The 18,386-nt window shown below is 40.3% G+C and overlaps 1 protein-coding gene across 1 annotated transcript; it reads left to right on the top strand.

Moving 5' to 3' along the window:
• Positions 1-12,534: 12,534 nt before the first annotated feature.
• On the top strand, positions 12,535-17,401 carry LOC136830910 (uncharacterized). The gene is made up of 4 exons (XM_067090883.1): positions 12,535-13,119; positions 14,023-14,133; positions 14,278-15,879; positions 16,055-17,401. The coding sequence occupies exons 1-4, from the start codon at positions 12,535-12,537 to the stop codon at positions 17,399-17,401; spliced, it is 3,645 nt and encodes a 1,214-aa protein (XP_066946984.1).
• The last annotated feature ends 985 nt before the right edge of the window (positions 17,402-18,386 follow it).

Genomic DNA, 18,386 nt, shown 5'->3' with positions numbered 1-18,386 from the left:
TCTCGCTGGCTCGCTCTCTTACCTCCATTTTGACTGACTGGCAGTGAGGAAAGACCTGTATCTTAAAAAACAAAAGATTAAATAAAGGCTCAGAGAAAAAGTTAACATGATTTTGAGTGAAACTATAAATTAACAAAGCTTCACCAACACTTCAACAGTCAATATAACTAAAACTTATGTCAGAAGTTAATGCTTAATTTGTTCAATAAAAAAGCAATTTACAGTCTGCTATTATATTGTGGGTGGGGGCGGATGGTAGAGGCGCTACGGCTTCAGAAATCTCAAATAGAAAATGGGTATCGTTCATTTGTCAGCTTACGTTTATTAATCGACAAAGAAAAAAGGTTTTTCTTAATATTTTATGACATAAAAATAATTTTTAAGGTTTTTAGGAAAAACTGTACATATGTCTGTATCCAGAAGACATCTTTGCATAGTTTATTCTTCCTTTGAACTGTACACTGATTTGTACCGTGTAGCTGGTGATGGTTAAGCTGTCGTTGATAACTCTTCGAGTTGTTAGCCATGTTATTTTTGGTGAAAAAACCAAAATAAATCGAAACTAATCATTAGTTATACTTTTTACAAGTATGTAAGAGCCCAATGAGTGGTCCCAGGACATCGCGTGTGGTGAGTCAGCCATCGGACAAAAGAAGATCCAACAGACCACATGCTCTCTCTCCCTCTCGTGCGTCAGCGGCGATCACTCGAAGGAACGCAACTTCTTCCGTACAACATTTCTGTCATTGTTCTCTCAATTCATTTACGATCACCACGCATTGCCATGCAAGTATTCAGACTATGTATCCTACTCATAATGTTCCACCGAATCTTCTGTATCAAACTGCATGTATGTTTCTGTTTGTGAAGATGCCAAACGTCTCTCCATTTCACACATTTGCTACTGCATTGTATTTATTAATCTGTCTCGAATCTCATGCAAGTATTCATATGTGGAATTTCCTAGCCGTTCCATTGATGTATGTGTCATCATTGTACGTTTATTATGTTTCTCACAATAGCCATCTGTCTGTCTGTCGACAAGCACAGATGTCCAAAACATAATCTGTTTTGTCTTGTCTGTGTGTAGAAACTACATTGCGGCTCGCACCAGCCTCTGGCTGCCTCCCTCAGACAACCTGACGCCTTCCCCGAATTCCTACTGGACGAGTTGACCACCGAAGAACCAGCCGACGTTATCCTTCAGCTTGCTACCTTCCTCCTCGAGCTGGCTACCAAAGGATCAGCCAACGTCATCCTTCAGCCTGCTGCCTTCCTCCTAGTGCTTCTGCTGGCCGGCGTCGTCATAGAGCCTGCAGCCCTCCCAAAGCCCAAGCCCTTTGCGCACATTCGACATTGTCATCAAGACGATTTTCGCTATCGGGGCCTTGCTTTTGGGGAGAGTATTGTGAGGGACGAATGTGTGGTCCCAGGGCATTGTGTGCAGTGAGTCAGCCATCGGACAAAACAAGATCCAACAAAGTATCCCGCTCTCTCTCCCTCCCGTGCGTCAGCGGCGACTGCTCAAAGGAATGCAGCTTCTTCCATACGACATTTCTGTCATTGTTGTCTCAATTCATTTACGATCACCACTACTTGCATTGCCATGCAAGCATTCCGACCATGTACTCGTAATGTTCTGTAAGGATAGTATTGAGTGACATACTGCCTGGGTGTTGTCTAGTTTATTGGTGGTTTCTTACTGAATGAATGTACAGAATCTTCGAAGTTGTTACTGGCTGGTGCGAGTCGCAAAGTAGTTTCTACACACACACAGGGCAAAACAGAGGTAATGTTTCGAACATCTATGTTTGTGGACGTTCTTTTTCTTCCATGAATGCATACAAGGTTTTCAGTTAGGCTTAGGCTATTTGTATCGAATATTTTGATTATTGTGTATTTACGATCGAATTTAACAATTGAAATACTATATATACAGTGTATATATATATATATATATATATATATAATATATATATATATATATATATATATATATATATATATATATATATATATATATATATATATATATATATATATATATATATATATATATATATATATATATATATATATATATATATATATATATATATATATATATATATATATATATATATATATAGTTGAAAGCAATTGCTTTAATGACATCTTTCCCTCTCGCTGGCTCGCTCTCATACCTCCATTTTGACTGACTGGCAGTGAGGAAAGACCTGTATCTTAAAAAACAAAAGATTAGGCCTAAATAAGGGCTCAGAGAAAAAGTTAACATGATTTTGAATGAAACTATAAATTAACAAAGCTTCAATATAACTAAAACTTATGTCAGAAATTAATGCTTAATTTGTTCAATAAAAAACCAATTTACAGTCTGCTATTATATTGTGGGTGGGGGCGGATGGTAGAGGCGCTACGGCTTCAGAAATCTCAAATAGAAAATGGGTATCGCTCATTTGTCAGCTTACGTTTATTAATCGACTAAGAAAAAAAGTTTTTCTTAATATTTTATGACATAAAAATAATTTTTAAGGTTTTTAGGAAAAACTGTACATGTCTGTATCCAGAAGACATCTTTGCATAGTTTATTTTTCCTTTGAACTATACACTGATTTGTACCATGCAGCTGGTGATGGTTAAGCCGTCGTTTAATAACTCTCCAAGTTGTTAGCCATGTTATTTTTGGTGAAAAAAAAAAAAAACAAAATAAATCGAAACTAATCATTAGTTATATTTCTTATAAGTATGTAAGGGCCCAATGTGTGGTCCCAGGACATCGCGTGTGGTGAGTCAGCCATCGGACAAAAGAAGATCCAACCAAGCACATGCTCTCTCTCCCTCTCGTGCGTCAGTGGCGATCGCTCGAAGGAACGCAACTTCTTCCGTACAACATTTCTGTCATTGTTTTCTCAATTCATTTATGATCACCACGCATTGCCATGCAAGCATTCAGACCATGTATCCTACTCATAATGTTCCACCGAATCTTCTGTATCAAACTGCATGTATGTTTCTGTTTGTGAAGACGCCAAACGTCTCTCCATTTCACACATTATGCTACTGCATTGTATTCATTAATCTGTCTTGAATCTCATGCAAATATTCATATGTGGAATTTCCTAGCCTTTTCATTGATGTATGTTTCATCATTGTACGTTTAGGCTATTATGTTTCTCACAATAGCCATCTGTCTGTATGTCAACAAGCACAGATGTCCAAAACATAATCTGTCTTGTCTGTGTGTAGAAACTACATTGCGGCTCGCACCAGCCTCTGGCTGCCTCCCTCAGACAGCCTGACGCCTTCCCCGAACTCCTACTGGACGAGTTGACCACCGAAGGACCAGCCGACGTCATCCTTCAGCTTGCTACCTTCCTCCTCGAGCTGGCTACCAAAGGATCAGCCAACGTCATCCTTCAACCTGCTGCCTTCCTCCTAGAGCTTCTGCTGGTCGGCGTCGTCATAGAGCCTGCTGCCCTCCCAAAGCCCAAGCCCTTCGCGCCCATTCGACATTGTCAGCAAGACGATTTTCGCTATCGGGGCCTTGCTTTTGGGGGGAGTATTAAGAGGGACCAGTGTGTGGTCCCAGGGCATTGTGTGCAGTGAGTCAACCAACGGACAAAACAAGATCCAACAAAGTATCCCGCTCTCTATCCCTCCGGTGCGTCAGCGGCGACAGCTCAAAGGAATGCAGCTTCTTCCATACGACATTTCTGTCATTGTTGTCTCAATTCATTTACGATCACCACTACTTGCATTGCCATGCAAGCATGCCGACCATGTACTCGTAATGTTCTGTAAGGATAGTATTGAGTGGGTGTTGTCTAGTTTATTGATAGTTCCTTACTGAATGAATGTACAGAATCTTCGAAGTTGTTATTGGCTGGTGCGAGTCGCAAAGTAGTTTCTACACACACACAGGGCAAAACAGAGGTAATGTTTCGAACATCTATGTTTGTGGACGTTCTTTTTCTTCCATGAATGCGTACAAGGTTTTCAGTTAGGCTTAGGCTATTTGTATCGAATATTTTGATTATTGAGTATTTACGATCGAATTTAACAATTGAAATACTATATATACAGTGTATATATATATACATACATATACATTCTTCTTCTTCTTCTTCTTTTACCGTGCTTTTTCCCATTTTTGTATGGTTCCTTAAACTGAATGATGCCTTCTTTGAAGGACTTTTGATTTGGCTTTAGGGTAGACCTGTAGTCTCGATCGGCTGCCCTGCCTGACATCTTAGACCCCGGTAGCATATGTTTCATGTATCATACCTGACCCAACGCCCTTTCTTCCCAGCAGCGAAGTTTTTGAATTCTTATTAGCGGGTAGGGCGAGAGTTCGAGACGCATTTATTGAGAGAATACATACATTGTATATATATATATATATATATATATATATATATATATATATATATATATATATATATATATATATATATATAGTTAAAAGCAATTGCTTTAATGACAAATTTCCCTCTCGCTGGCTCGCTCTCATACCTCCATTTTGACTGACTGGCAGTCAGGAAAGACCTGTATCTTAAAAAAACAAAAGATTAAATAAAGGCTCAGAGAAAAAGTTAACATGATTTTGAGTGAAACTATAAATTAACAAAGCTTCACCAACACTTCAACAGTCAATATAACTAAAACTTATGTCAGAAATTAATGCTTAATTTGTTCAATAAAAAAGTAATTTACAGTCTGCTATTATATTGTGGGTGGGGGCGGATGGTAGAGGCGCTACGGCTTCAGAAATCTCAAATAGAAAATGGGTATCATTCATTTGTCAGCTTACGTTTATTAATCGACAAAGAAAAAAAGTTTTCCTTAATATTTTATGACATAAAAATAATTTTTAAGGTTTTTAGGAAAAACTGTGCATATGTCTGTATCCAGAAGACATCTTTGCATGGTTTATTTTTCCTTTGAACTATACACTGATTTGTACCGTGTAGCTGGTGATGTTTAAGCTGTCGTTTAATAACTCTCCGAGTTGTTAGCCATGTTATTTTTGGTGGAAAAAACCAAAATAAATCGAAACTAATCATTAGTTATATTTCTTATAAGTATGTAAGAGCCCAATGTGTGGTCCCAGGACATCGCGTGTGGTGAGTCAGCCATCGGACAAAAGAAGATCCAACAAAGCACATGCTCTCTCTCCCTCTCGTGCGTCAGCGGCGATCACTCGAAGGAACGCAACTTCTTCCGTACAACATTTCTGTCATTGTTGTCTCAATTCATTTACGATCACCACGCATTGCCATGCAAGCATTCAGACCATGTATCCTACTCATAATGTTCCACCGAATCTTCTGTATCAAACTGCATGTATGTTTCTGTTTGTGAAGACGCCAAACGTCTCTCCATTTCACACATTATACTACTGCATTGTATTCATTAATCTGTCTCGAATCTCATGCAAATATTCATATGTGGAATTTCCTAGCCTTTCCATTGATGTATGTTTCATCATTGTATGTTTATTATGTTTCTCACAATAGCCATCTGTCTGTCTGTCGACAAGCACAGATGTCCAAAACATAATCTGTCTTGTCTGTGTGTAGAAACTACATTGCGGCTCGCACCAGCCTCTGGCTGCCTCCCTCAGACACCCTGACGCCTTCCCCGAACTCCTACTGGACGAGTTGACCACCGAAGAACCAGCCGACGTCATCCTTCAGCTTGCTACCTTCCTCCTCGAGCTGGCTACCAAAGGATCAGCCAACGTCATCCTTCAGCCTGCTGCCTTCCTCCTAGAGCTTCTGCTGACCGGCGTCGTCCTAGAGCCTGCTGCCCTCCCAAAGCCCAAGCCCTTCGCGCCCATTCGACATTGTCAGCAAGACGATTTTCACTATCGGGGCCTTGCCTTTGGGGGGAGTATTGTGAGGGACGAATGTGTGGTCCCAGCTAGGCATTGTGTGCAGTGAGTCAGCCATTGGACAAAACAAGATCCAACAAAGTATCCGGCTCTCTCTCCATCCTGTGCATCAGCGGCGACTGCTCAAAGGAATGCAGCTTCTTCCATACGACATTTCTGTCATTGTTGTCTCAATTCATTTATGATCACCACTACTTGCATTGCCATGCAAGCAATCCGACCATGTACTCGTAATGTTCTGTAAGGATAGTATTGAGTGACATACTGCCTGGGTGTTGTCTAGTTTATTGGTGGTTCCTTACTGAATGAATGTACAGAATCTTCGAAGTTGTTATTGGCTGGTGCAAGCCGCAAAGTAGTTTCTACACACAAACAGGGCAAAACAGAGGTAGGCCTAATGTTTCGGACATCTGTGTTTGTGGACTTTTTCTTCCATGAATGTATAGAAGGTTTTCAGTTAGGCTTAGGCTATTTGTATCGAATATTTTGATTATTGTGTATTTACGATCGAATTTAACGATTGAAATACTATATATACAGTGTATATATGTATATATATATATATATATATATATATATATATATATATATATATATATATATATATATATATATATATATATATATATATATATATATATATAGTTAAAAGCAATTGCTTTAATGGCATCTCTCCCTCTCGCTGGCTCGCTCTCATACCTCCATTTTGACTGACTGGCAGTTGGGAAAGACCTGTATCTTAAAAACCAAAAGATTAAATAAAGGCTCAGAGAAAAAGTTAACATGATTTCGAGTGAAACTATAAATTAACAAAGCTTCACGAACACTTCAACAGTCAATATAACTAAAACTTATGTACGAAATTAATCCTTAATTTGCTCAATAAAAAAGCAATTTACAGTCTGCTATTATTTTGTTGGTGGGGGCAGATGGTAGGGTTGCTACGGCTTCAGAAATCTCAAATAGAAAATGGGTATCGCTCATTTGTCAGCTTACATTTATTAATCGACAAAGAAAAAAAGTTTTTCTTAATATTTTATGACATAAAAATAATTTTTAAGGTTTTTAGGAAAAACTGTACATATGTCTGTATCCAGAAGACATCTTTGCATAGTTTATTATTTATTTTTCCTTTGAACTATACACTGATTTGTAGCGTGTAGCTGGTGATGTTTAAGCTGTCGTTTAATAACTCTCCGAGTTGTTAGCCATGTTATTTTTGGTGAAAAAAACCAAAATAAATCGAAACTAATCATTAGTTATATGTCTTATATGATATGTAAGGGCCCAGTGTTTGGTCCCAGGACATCACGTGTGGTGAGTCAGCCATCGGACAAAAGAAAATCCAACAAAGCATCCCGCTCTCTCTCCCTCCTGTGCATCAGTGGCGATTGCTCGAAGGAACGCAACTTCTTCCGTACAACATTTCTGTCATTGTTGTCTCAATTCATTTACGATCACCACTACTTACATTGCCATGCAAGCATTCCGACCATGTATCCTACTCATAATGTTCCACCGAATCTTCTGTATCAAACTGCATGTATGTTTCTGTTTGAGAAGACTCCAAACGTCTCTCCATTTCACACATTATGCTACTGCATTGTATTTATCAATTTGTCTCGAATCTCATTAAAATGTTCATATGTGAAATTTCCTACCCTTTCTATTGATATATGTTTCATCATTGTACGTTTATTATGTTTCTCACATTAGCCATCTGTCTGTATGTCGACAAGCACAGATGTCCAAAACATAATCTCTGTTTGTATTGTGGCTACCAGAGGATCAGCCAACGTCATCCTTCATCCTGCTGCCGTCCTCCTAGAGTTTCTGTTGGCCGGCGTCGTCCTAGAGCGTGCTGCCCGCCCAAAGCCCAAGCCCTTCATGCCCATTCGACATTGTCAGCAAGACGATTTCCGCTCTTGGGGCCTTGCTTGGGGGTGGTGGGGGAGTGTTGTAAGGAACCAATGTGTGGTCCCAGGGCATTGCGTATGGTGAGTCTGTAAAGCCACCTACAGAGCCGTCAGTGGAGTCTCCATCGAACTTGTCATTCGCTAAGTCTCCGCTGAGCAAGTTTTCTATGGTGGCGTCCCATTTTCTTCGCCTATACAATTAGTCACGCCTAACGTGCCAGGTCACGCAATTTCAATCAATTAAACTATGTATGTAGTTTGTTCACCTGCTGTCTATTGTGTATCTTGCATTTCTTCTTTCACAGGCATCAAGATTGTATCCAATTTCACTTCTGTCTATTTTTACATTGTAAAGTGTAATCAATCGCTGTTTTTATTGTTATTTATTATCTACCTCAGGTCACTGAGGCTCCCATTGTATTCCGCGGGTCGACGCCAGTCTGCCGCTATATATAAACTGCCTGGATCGTGAATAAATTAGCAGTTCTCTTTTACCTGCTCGTTTTTTTGCACCTCTTACAAAATAATGTGAGTGTCATTCTCTAATTAGAGGTGGTTCTTTCACCCTTATTACGATAAGCAATAGAGACGTAAATATTTCTACAAAATACATAAGCATGCGAATGAATATATTTCGATTTCACATGAATACAGACACAAATACAGTAACATAGTTCTTGTCTGTTGATCACCTGACAGACGGCAATTCACAACGAAAACTCAAATCAATAATTTTTTTATGAAACAGACGATCCTAATAACTCTACAATAAGAGATAGATTGCATGAAAACAATGAATAAACAAAAAATCAGAAAAATTGTTGTGAGAAGAATTTCTCACAGCGCCCATTCGACATTGTCAGCAAGACGATTTTTGCTATCAGGGCCTTGCTTTTGGGGGGGTATTGTAAGGGACTAATATGTGGTCCCAGGTCATTGTGTGTGGTGAGTCAGCCATCGGACAAAACAAGATCCAACAAAGTATCCTCCTCTCTCTCCCTCCCATGGGTCAGCAGCGACTGCTCAAAGGAATGCAGCTTCTTCCATATGACATTGATGTGATTGTTGTCTCAATTCATTTACGATCACCACTACATGCATTGCCATGCAAGCATTCCGACCATATACTCATAATGTTCTGTAAGGATAGTATTGAGTGACATACTGCCTGGGTGTTGTCCAGTTTATTGGTGGTTCCTTACTGAATGAATGTACAGACTCTTCGAAGTTGTTTTTGGCTGGTGCGAGCCGCAAAGTAGTTTCTACACACACACAGGGCAAAACAGAGGTAATGTTTCAGACATCTGTGTTTGTGGACGTTCTTTTTTTTTTTCCATGAATACATACAAGGTTTTCAGTTAGGCTTAGGCTATTTGTATCGAATATTTTGATTATAGTGTACTTACAATCGAATTTAACGATTGAAAAACATATATATATATATATATATATATATATATATATATATATATATATATATATATATATATATATATATATATATATATAAGTTAAAAGCAATTGCTTTAATGGCATCTCTCCCTCTCGCTGGCTCGCTCTCATACCTCCATTTTGATTGACTGGCAGTCAGGAAAGACCTGTCTTAAAAAACAAAAGATTAAATAAAGGCTCAGAGAAAAAGTTAACATGATTTTGAGTGAAACTATAAATTAACAAAGCTTCACCAACACTTCAACAGTCAATATAACTAAACTTATGTCAGAAATTAACGCTTAATTTGTTCAATAAAAAAGCAATTTACAGTCTGCTATTATTTTGTTGGTGGGGGTGGATGGTAGGGGTGCTACTGCTTCAGAGATCTCAAATAGAAAATGGGTATCGCTCATTTGTCAGCTTACGTTTATTAATCCACAAAGAAAAAAAAGTATTTCTTAATTAATATTTTATGACATAAAAATAATTTTTAAGGTTTTCATGAAAAACTATACATATGTCTGTATCCAGAGGACCTCTTTGCATAGTTTATTATTTATTGTTCATTTGAACTATACTCTGATTTGTAGCGTGTAGCTGGTTATGATCAAGCTGTCGTTTAATAACTCTCCGAGTTGTTAGCCATGTTATTTTTGGTGAAAAAACCAAAGTAAATCGCAACTATTCATTTTCATACTTCTATTAAAATATGTAAGGGCCCAATGTGTGGTCCCAGGACATCGCGTGTGGTAAGTCAGCCATCGGACAAAAGAAGATCCAACAAAGCATCCTGCTCTCTCTCCCTCCTATGCATCAGCAGCGATCACTCTAAGGAACGCAACTTCTTACATACAACATTTCTGTCATTGTTGTCTCAATTCATTTACGATCACCGCTACTTGCATGGCACCATGTATCCTACTCATAATGTTCCACCGAATCTTCTGTATCAAACTGCATGTATGTTTCTGTTTGTGAAGATGCCAAACGTCTCTCCATTTCACACATTATGCTACTACATTGTATTCATTAATCTGTCTCGAATCTCATGCAAATGTTCATATGTGGAATTTCCTAGCCTTTCCATTGATATGTGTTTCATCATTGTGCGTTTATTATGTCTCTCACAATAGACATCTGTCTGTCTGTCGACAAGCACAGATGTCCAAAATATAATCTTTTTTCTTGTGTGTGTAGAAACTACATTGCGGCTCACACCAGTCCCAGGCCGCCTCCCTCAGACAGCCTGACGCCTCCCCCGAACTCCTACTGGACGAGTTGACCACCGAAGGACCAGCCGACGTCGTCCTTCAGCCTGCTACCTTCCTCCTCGAGCTGGCTACCAAAGGATCAGGCTACGTCATCCTTCAGCCTGCTGCCGTCCTCCTAGAGTTTCTGCTGGCCAGCGTCATCCTGACCGGCGTCGTCCTAGACCCTGCTGCCTGCCTGAAGCCCAAGCCCTTCGCGCCCATTCGACATTGTCAGCAAGACGATTTCCGCTCTTGGGGCCTTGATTGAGGGGGTGGAGGAGTATTGTAAGATACCAATGTGTGGTCCCAGGGCATTGCATATGGTGAGTCAGCCATCGAACATAACAAGACCCAACAAAGTATCCTGTTCTCTCTCCCTCCCATGTTTCCACGGCAATCGCTCAAGGGAATGCAACTTCATCCATACAACATTTCTGCCATTGTTGTCTCAATTCATTTACAGTCACCACTGCTTGCATTGCCATGCAAGCATTCCGACCATGCAGGACTCTTAATGTTCCACCGAATCTTCTGTATCAAACTGCATGTATGTTTCTGTTTGTGAAGATGCCAAACATCTTGCCATTTCACACATACTACACTACTGCATTGTATTCATTAATCTGTCTCGAATCTCATTCAAATGTTCATATGTGGAATTTCCTGGCCTTTCCATTGATATATATTTAAGAGGTTTTACAAACGATTTAGGATCAACCGTTCAGAAGCAGGGACACGACTCTGTATAATCTTTGAATTGTCCTGTCCCTGTTTCTGAATGGTTGATCCTAATTCTTTGTAAAACCTCTTAAATATTTAACCATGTTTTGGCAGTTCCACTAATTCTTCAATTTTGTTGGATTCCAGGTACATATGTTTCCTTTATAATCCCCATCTGTCATTTATATGAGCTGTCTTTGTCAACTTACTTTTATATTTCTTCAGTCTGCTATGTTAAATGTATGTTTTTTGTCCAAAAGAACGCTCTCGATCTTGTGTTTACGTTTGTTAAAATGTACGTTTAGCGTCTGAAAGAACGCTCCCTATTTGTTTACATTGTATCAGTATGTGGAAATTTAAGTAGATTTTCTGAGTATTGCTAAACTTTACTTATATGACAATTGTGGAGTGTGTTTAATCAGATATATATGTGTTTGTGTTGTAAAACAATTATTTTCCCCTTTCATTAGGGTGATGCCTTAGGAAGTTACCCGTTCCCTGTGCATTGACACCCACACCCTGTGTTGTGTCGTATTTATGCCCTTTCTTTTCAGAGTTTCTTGCTATTTTTATATTGAAGTTGTAAATTGATGTACCAATTGTGTTTTGTATCTTGTTTGTACCGTTATTGTGAATTGTTGAGTGAACTGGGAATTATAAAAAAGAACTGTGGAACCTGTTACGTTCTCCCCAAGCTGTTTGAATTTTGAATTTTTTGTGAGTAAATAAAGAATCAAGGAAGCACGTGTTTCCCTCTCTCCCGTGAGAAAGTTGAGTATTTGAGGAGATTATGTCTCACGATGAGGGGCCAGAGGCCCCAAATAACCTACATGGTGCCCAGAACCCGGGATCAGAAGAAAGTGACGAAGATTTTCCCAGATTTCCTGACATTTTGATGAAACTGAGAAGTCTTAGGCTGAAGAAAGTCGGAGTTGAAACATGGCTGGTTGTGCTGCGAGAAAATTAAGTGGAGTTCTACAAGGCCAACCAAGCTGGCATGAGTTAACTAGCTTAATGGACGAATTCGACCACCGTAAGTCTAAGTGGGTTGAACTAGATGATGCGGTGCAAGACTTGATCGAAAATCCGGAAGAAGTCAAAAGGTTAGTCTATGAAGCCGACGATTTCTTCAGTGAGGTAGACCAAACACGCATTGCTGCTGCAGAAGTTTTAGAAAGGTTAGGCAATGGTAGACTTGTGAACTTGAATAGTAGGGCTACTGAAGGCAGTATAATTTCTGCAAGTGAGCCTAGTAGTGAAGCACATAGTGTGAAATTGCCTAGGCTTGAGTTATTAAAATTTGGCGGGAAAATAAGAGTGGATGCCGTTCTGGGATCAGTTTAAAGCTATTGTTGATGACAAGCCTATGCCTCCTGTTAACAAATTTATGTACCTGCGCTCTGTGTTGGAGGGCGAGGCGAGAAGAGTTATACAGGGTCTGGCTCAGACGGCAGCTAATTATAAATCGGCATGTGAACTGTTAAAAGAGAGGTATGCCAAACCAAACAAGATAATTTCCGCCCACATTCAGGACCTAATGCAGCTTGTGTTGTCAAGGAGATCGAAGTACGACAATCAACTCTTGGCGTTGCGGAAGTTGCAAGACGACGTGATAGCCCATGTTCGCAGTTTGGAGGCTCTTGGGGTAGGAGGGGACCAATATGGGCTGGTATTGGCGCCCATGATCTTGTCCCTACTCCCCCACGAGATTAGACTGGAGTGGTCTCGAAGTCAGCAAGATGAAGGAGACCTTAAAAGGCTGCTGGAATTCCTACAACGAGACGTTGAGGGGCGAGAAAGGGCTGAGGCCCTTCAGGGGCTGAACCACCGAAAGACTGAGGATCCCGGCGTGGAAAAAAAGGCAGAAAAGGCTCATCCAGGGTTCAGCCTCAGCCCTTCAAACTTCGTCAGAAGATAGTGCCTCTAAGCAGCAGTGTGCATTCTGTGGAAAGCTGCATCCTAGTGATAAGTGTTTTGGTATAGTGAAGCTCACTCTTCATGAAAAGGAAAAAGCCATTCGTGGAAAGCAGCTGTGTCTTAAGTGTTTATCTCCTGGCCATTATGCAAGGGGTTGCTGGGCCAGGTGTTCAAAGTGCAAGGGTGGCCATCACCATGCACTTATTTGTCATAAGTCCGAAGCGATAACCCTGTAACAGCTAGTGAGAAAACCCTGAAGGAGAAAAGGTGCGGGGAGAGTGAATCTGTTACACATGTGGGAGTGGCTCCTTGTGAGTCAAGGGCTAGGGCTATTAAGCAGTGTTGTGTATTACAAACAGCAAAGATAAAGGTTGTAGGCTATCAGGGTATAATCTCTGCAACTGTAATGTTTGATACAGGATTGGATCGATCCTACATTTCCAAGGACTTGGTCAAAGGGTCAGGCCCAAGTGGCTGACCTCTGAGTATTTATCATTTTCTGCCTTTGGGGAGGTAAGGCCTCCAAGGCAGATTTGTGTAGCATTTATGAAGTGATGAGTTTAGGGGCTAATAACCACAAATATAGCTTTAAGGTAGCTGAGATTAATGTAATTTGTCCCCTTTATGTAGGACCAAGGTAGATCCTAAGTGCTTAGAGCCTTTTGCGCATCTTAACCTAGCTGATGAGTATGGATCCAACCGAAAGATACAGGTGGATATGTTGATTGGATTAGATTTGTATTGGAAGCTGATGCTCCCTAACAAAATTGTGTGTCATGAAGGGCTTGTAGCCCTGGAGACTTTTTTTGGTTGGGTTTTGTCTGGATCCTCAATTAGATCCAAAGATAACTGTGATGTAGGTGTGCAACTGTTAACATTTTCTAATTTTCAGGAAGATAGCTTGAGTAACTTTTGGGAATTAGAATCTGTAGGTATTCAAGCCCAGGAACCACGTTCTGACGCTATTAAGCCTGACCCTATCCTGGTGCAATTTGAGAAATTGGTAAGTTACAAGGAAGGCCGTTATGAGGTGGCCCTTCCCTGGAAATCAGAGTCTGTAAAGTTAAAGTTACTTGATAACAAACACCATGCCTTGAGAAGATTGGATAATCTGAGTCGTAAGTTAGATAGGGACCCTGGTCTGTAGGAACAATATTATACAGTGTTTGAAGAGTATGAAAAGGAAGGTATTATAGAAGAGATCCCACCCCATCAGTTGGAGGGTGGGTACCCAGTGTTCTATTTGCCTCATAGACCTGTGGTGCGGGAGGCGAGTATATCCACCAAAATCAGGCCTGTGTTTGATGGGTCAGCTCGTGGCAGTAATGGTGTGTCCCTAAATGACTGTTTAGAAAGTGGTCCTTCCTTAAACCCAGATTTAGTAGAAGTTCTACTGAGGTTTAGAAGATGGAAGGTGGCCTTAACTGCTGATATTACAAAGGCTTTCCTTCAAATTAAGGTGAGGAGTGAGGACCGTGATGTTCACAGGTTTTTGTTGAAGAAAAAGGATATTGTAAAACATTTCCGTTTTGTAAGAGTACCCTTTGGAAATAAGAGTAGTCCCTTTTTGTTGAATGCCACTTTGAAATTTCATTTAAAGAAATACCCTCCCTCAGAGGTGGTTTCTGAATTGCTTGAGAATCTGTATGTTGATGACTGGCTTTCTGGGGCTGATAGCCCTGCTGAGGCCTGTGCAAGATTTGATGAAGCCTGTGGTATGTTGAAGAAGGCTGTTATGTCCCTATCAAAGTGTACTTCTAATTATAAAACCTTGCCCATGACAGAGGATTCTATTGTAAAAGGTGTAAAGGTGTTAGGCTTACAATGGGATTCCTCCTCGGACTGTTTCACATTTAAGGTAGAGAATGTAGATCCCTTTGGGGATATTGTTTGTACTAAAAGAAATGTGTTAAGCCTAATTGCTCGATGTTTTGACCCCTTGGGGTTCATATGTCCCTTTGTTATGCATGCAAAAATACTATTCCAAGAAATCTGGAGATTAGGTCTAGATTGGGATGAACCATTACCTGAGGCTATGCAAGGCAGAGTTAAGTTGTGGGTAGTAGGACTTTCTGTACTTGAATCATTGAGAATTAATCGTTACTTATTTTCAGAATTACCCTGGAGAGATCTCCCTGCTATTGAACTTCATGCCTTTGGTGATGCGTCGGAAAGGGGGTACGGTGCTTGTGTGTATGTGAGAGTGCCCGAAGAGGGTAATTTCAAGGTAACATTGATTGCTGCTAGAGGTAAGGTAGCCCCTATAAAGAAAGTTTCCCTCCCTAGGCTAGAATTACTTGGTGCCTTATTGTGTGCTAGACTGGTCGTATTTGTGAAGTCTGCGTTGCGGCTGGTCCAGGAGGTTTCAGTTCGATGTTGGACTGATTCCACTGTTGCCCTAGCGTGGATTAAAGGAGAACCGAATAGATGGAAAACCTTTGCAGCCAACAGAGTTGTGGAAATTCAAGGATTGACTCCACCATCTTGTTGGCAACATTGCCCTGGAAAGGATAACCCCGCAGACCTGATATCAAGAGGTGTTTATGCGGAGCAACTCACACAGTCTGATGTTTGGTTAGTGGGTCCTTCTTGGCTCCGCACCTCATCTCTCCTACTTAAGGAAGATGCGAGAGAGGGATTCACACGAGAAGAGCAATGTGAAACAGACACTGTTTGTGTTGCTGTTGAGTCTGATCAGCCCTTGTTTGAGTTTTCCCGATGGAGCTCCTTTCCGAAGGCACTCAATATAGTAGGTTGGGTGTTAAGATTTGTTGGTAATTGTAAAGCTTCATCCCTTAAAGCTGGTGGTCCCTTGACTTATGGAGAATTGATGAAAGCCAAGGTCAAACTGCTCTACTGTGCTCAAAGAGAGGCCTTTGCAAAAAGAAATAAATGCTCTGGCTTTGTCTCAACCCCTCCCTAAGGGGTCCCCTTTGGTCAAACTTGATCCTTATCTAGATGAGGAAGGGTTGCTGAGAATAAAGGGGTGCTTAGAGAATGCCGAATTGAGTTTTGAGAGTAAGCACCCTATCATTGTCCCTGGTACTTACATTGCTTTGTTGTTGGTTCGTTTCCAGCATGGATTGCTTAAACATGCTGGTGTTGCTGTGCTTATTTCCACTCTGCGAAACAATTATTGGATCATTCGTCTTCGTCAGATTGCTAAGAGGGTTTGCAGAGAATGTGTCGCTTGTTGTAGATGTGAAGCCAAGGCCTGTTCCCAGCCGGTGGCTCCCCTTCCTGAGTTAAGAGTTAAATCTGCCCCTCCTTTCACTGTTACAGGTCTAGACTTTGCTGGTCCCTTATTTGGTGTTGATTTCCCCTCCAAGAAGTTGTATATTCTTATTTTTACTTGTGCTGTTGTCAGAGCTGTCCACCTAGAGCTTACTGAGTCTCTCTCGGTTTCTGATTGCAATTTGGCAATTCGTCGGTTTACGGCTAGACGTGGTGTACCTTCTGTGTTCTACTCTGACAATGCTAAAACCTTTTTGGGTGCCTCCAACCTGTTGAAGCAACATTATGGCCCCATGGCCCCCCAATGGAAGTTTATTGTACCTAATGCGCCTTGGTGGGGAGGCTGGTGGGAACGCCTCATTAGATCAGTGAAGGTTGCGTTGAGAAAGACGTTGGGCACTAAGACATTGTCTAGGAGTGAATTAGAAACCACTCTTCATGAGGTGGAGGCATGTATCAATACTAGACCCTTGACATTTGTAGGTGAAGAACCTGATGTTGCTAATCCCCTTACTCCATCTCATTTTCTTATTGGTCGTTCAGCAGGTTTTCAGATGGAACTGGCAGATGACTCTGCCTCAGGTGTGAGAGAGGCTGTGCGTCTGAGTCAGTTGGAGAAATTCTGGAACATCTGGCAATCCGAGTACCTTAGAAACCTGCCTTGCATGGTAAAGGGGTTCAAAGCTAATTGTAATTTAACAAGGGGTTCTGTTGTAATAGTAAAGGAAGAAAGAGTGCCTAGGCTGCTGTGGCCACTTGGAGTTATTACTGAGTTGTACCCTGGAAAGGATGGAATGGTGAGAAGTGCCAAGGTTAAAACTAAACGTGGATTTGTAACTAGACCTGTTCAAAACCTATACAATTTAGAGATTTCTAATATCAGTGAGGAAAGTGTTTGTAATTCCCCTGATGAAATAATAAAGGAAAATCCAGTTGTAGGGGATCCCATGGACCCAGTTGAATCAATCACTGAGTCTGCTGTAGGTAAAACCCGAAGGGGGAGATCTGTTAAAGTACCTGTTAAACTTGACTTGTAATTTTCAGGTTATGAGATTGTAGTGGAGGTTCTTATGATGATAGGAGTGTTGACACACTCCTATGGTGGGAAGGATGTTAAATGTATGTTTTTTGTCCAAAAGAACGCTCTCGATCTTGTGTTTACGTTTGTTAAAATGTACGTTTAGCGTCTAAAAGAACGCTCCCTATTTGTTTACAATGTATCAGTATGTGGAAATTTAAGTAGATTTTCTGAGTATTGCTAAACTTTACTTATATGACAATTGTGGAGTGTGTTTAATCAGGTATATATGTGTTTGTGTTGTAAAACAATTATTTTCCCCTTTTATTAGGGTGACGCCTTAGGAAGTTACCCGTTCCCTGTGCATTGACTCCCACACCCTGTATTGTGTCGTATTTATGCCCTTTCTTTTCAGAGTTTCTTGCTATTTTTATATTGAAGTTGTAAATTGATGTACCAATTGTGTTTTGTATCTTGTTTGTACCGTTATTGTGAATTGTTGAGTGAACTGGGAATTATAAGAAAGAACTGTGGAACCTGTTAAGTTCTCCCCAAGCTGTTTGAATTTTGAATTTTTTTGTGAGAGTAAATAAAGAATCAAGGAAGCACGTGTTTCCCTCTCCCGTGAGAAAGTTGAGTATTTGAGGAGATTATGTCTCACGATGAGGGGCCAGAGGCCCCAAATAACCTACATGCTAAGTAAAGGACGTAAGGTTCAAAAGGCCTCGAAGCACTCCAGTGTTTCCGTTTCCTTCGTGGATTTTATCTTTATATATATATATATATATATGTGTGTGTGTGTGTATCTATCTATCTATATATATATATATATATATATATATTATATATATATATACACACACACACAAAAGCAATTGCTTTAATGGCATCTCTCCCTCTCATATCTTCATTTTGACTGACTGGCAATCGGGAAGGACCTGTATCTTAAAAAACAAAAGATTAAATAAAAGCTCAGAGAAAAAGTTAACATGATTTTGAGTGAA

The sequence above is a fragment of the Macrobrachium rosenbergii genome, chromosome 47 (genome assembly GCF_040412425.1).
Source record: "Macrobrachium rosenbergii isolate ZJJX-2024 chromosome 47, ASM4041242v1, whole genome shotgun sequence".
In the NCBI taxonomy this organism is placed as follows: domain Eukaryota; kingdom Metazoa; phylum Arthropoda; class Malacostraca; order Decapoda; family Palaemonidae; genus Macrobrachium; species Macrobrachium rosenbergii.
The sequence above is the reverse complement of the archived record's forward strand: the minus strand, read 5'-3'. Positions and strand labels throughout refer to the sequence as shown.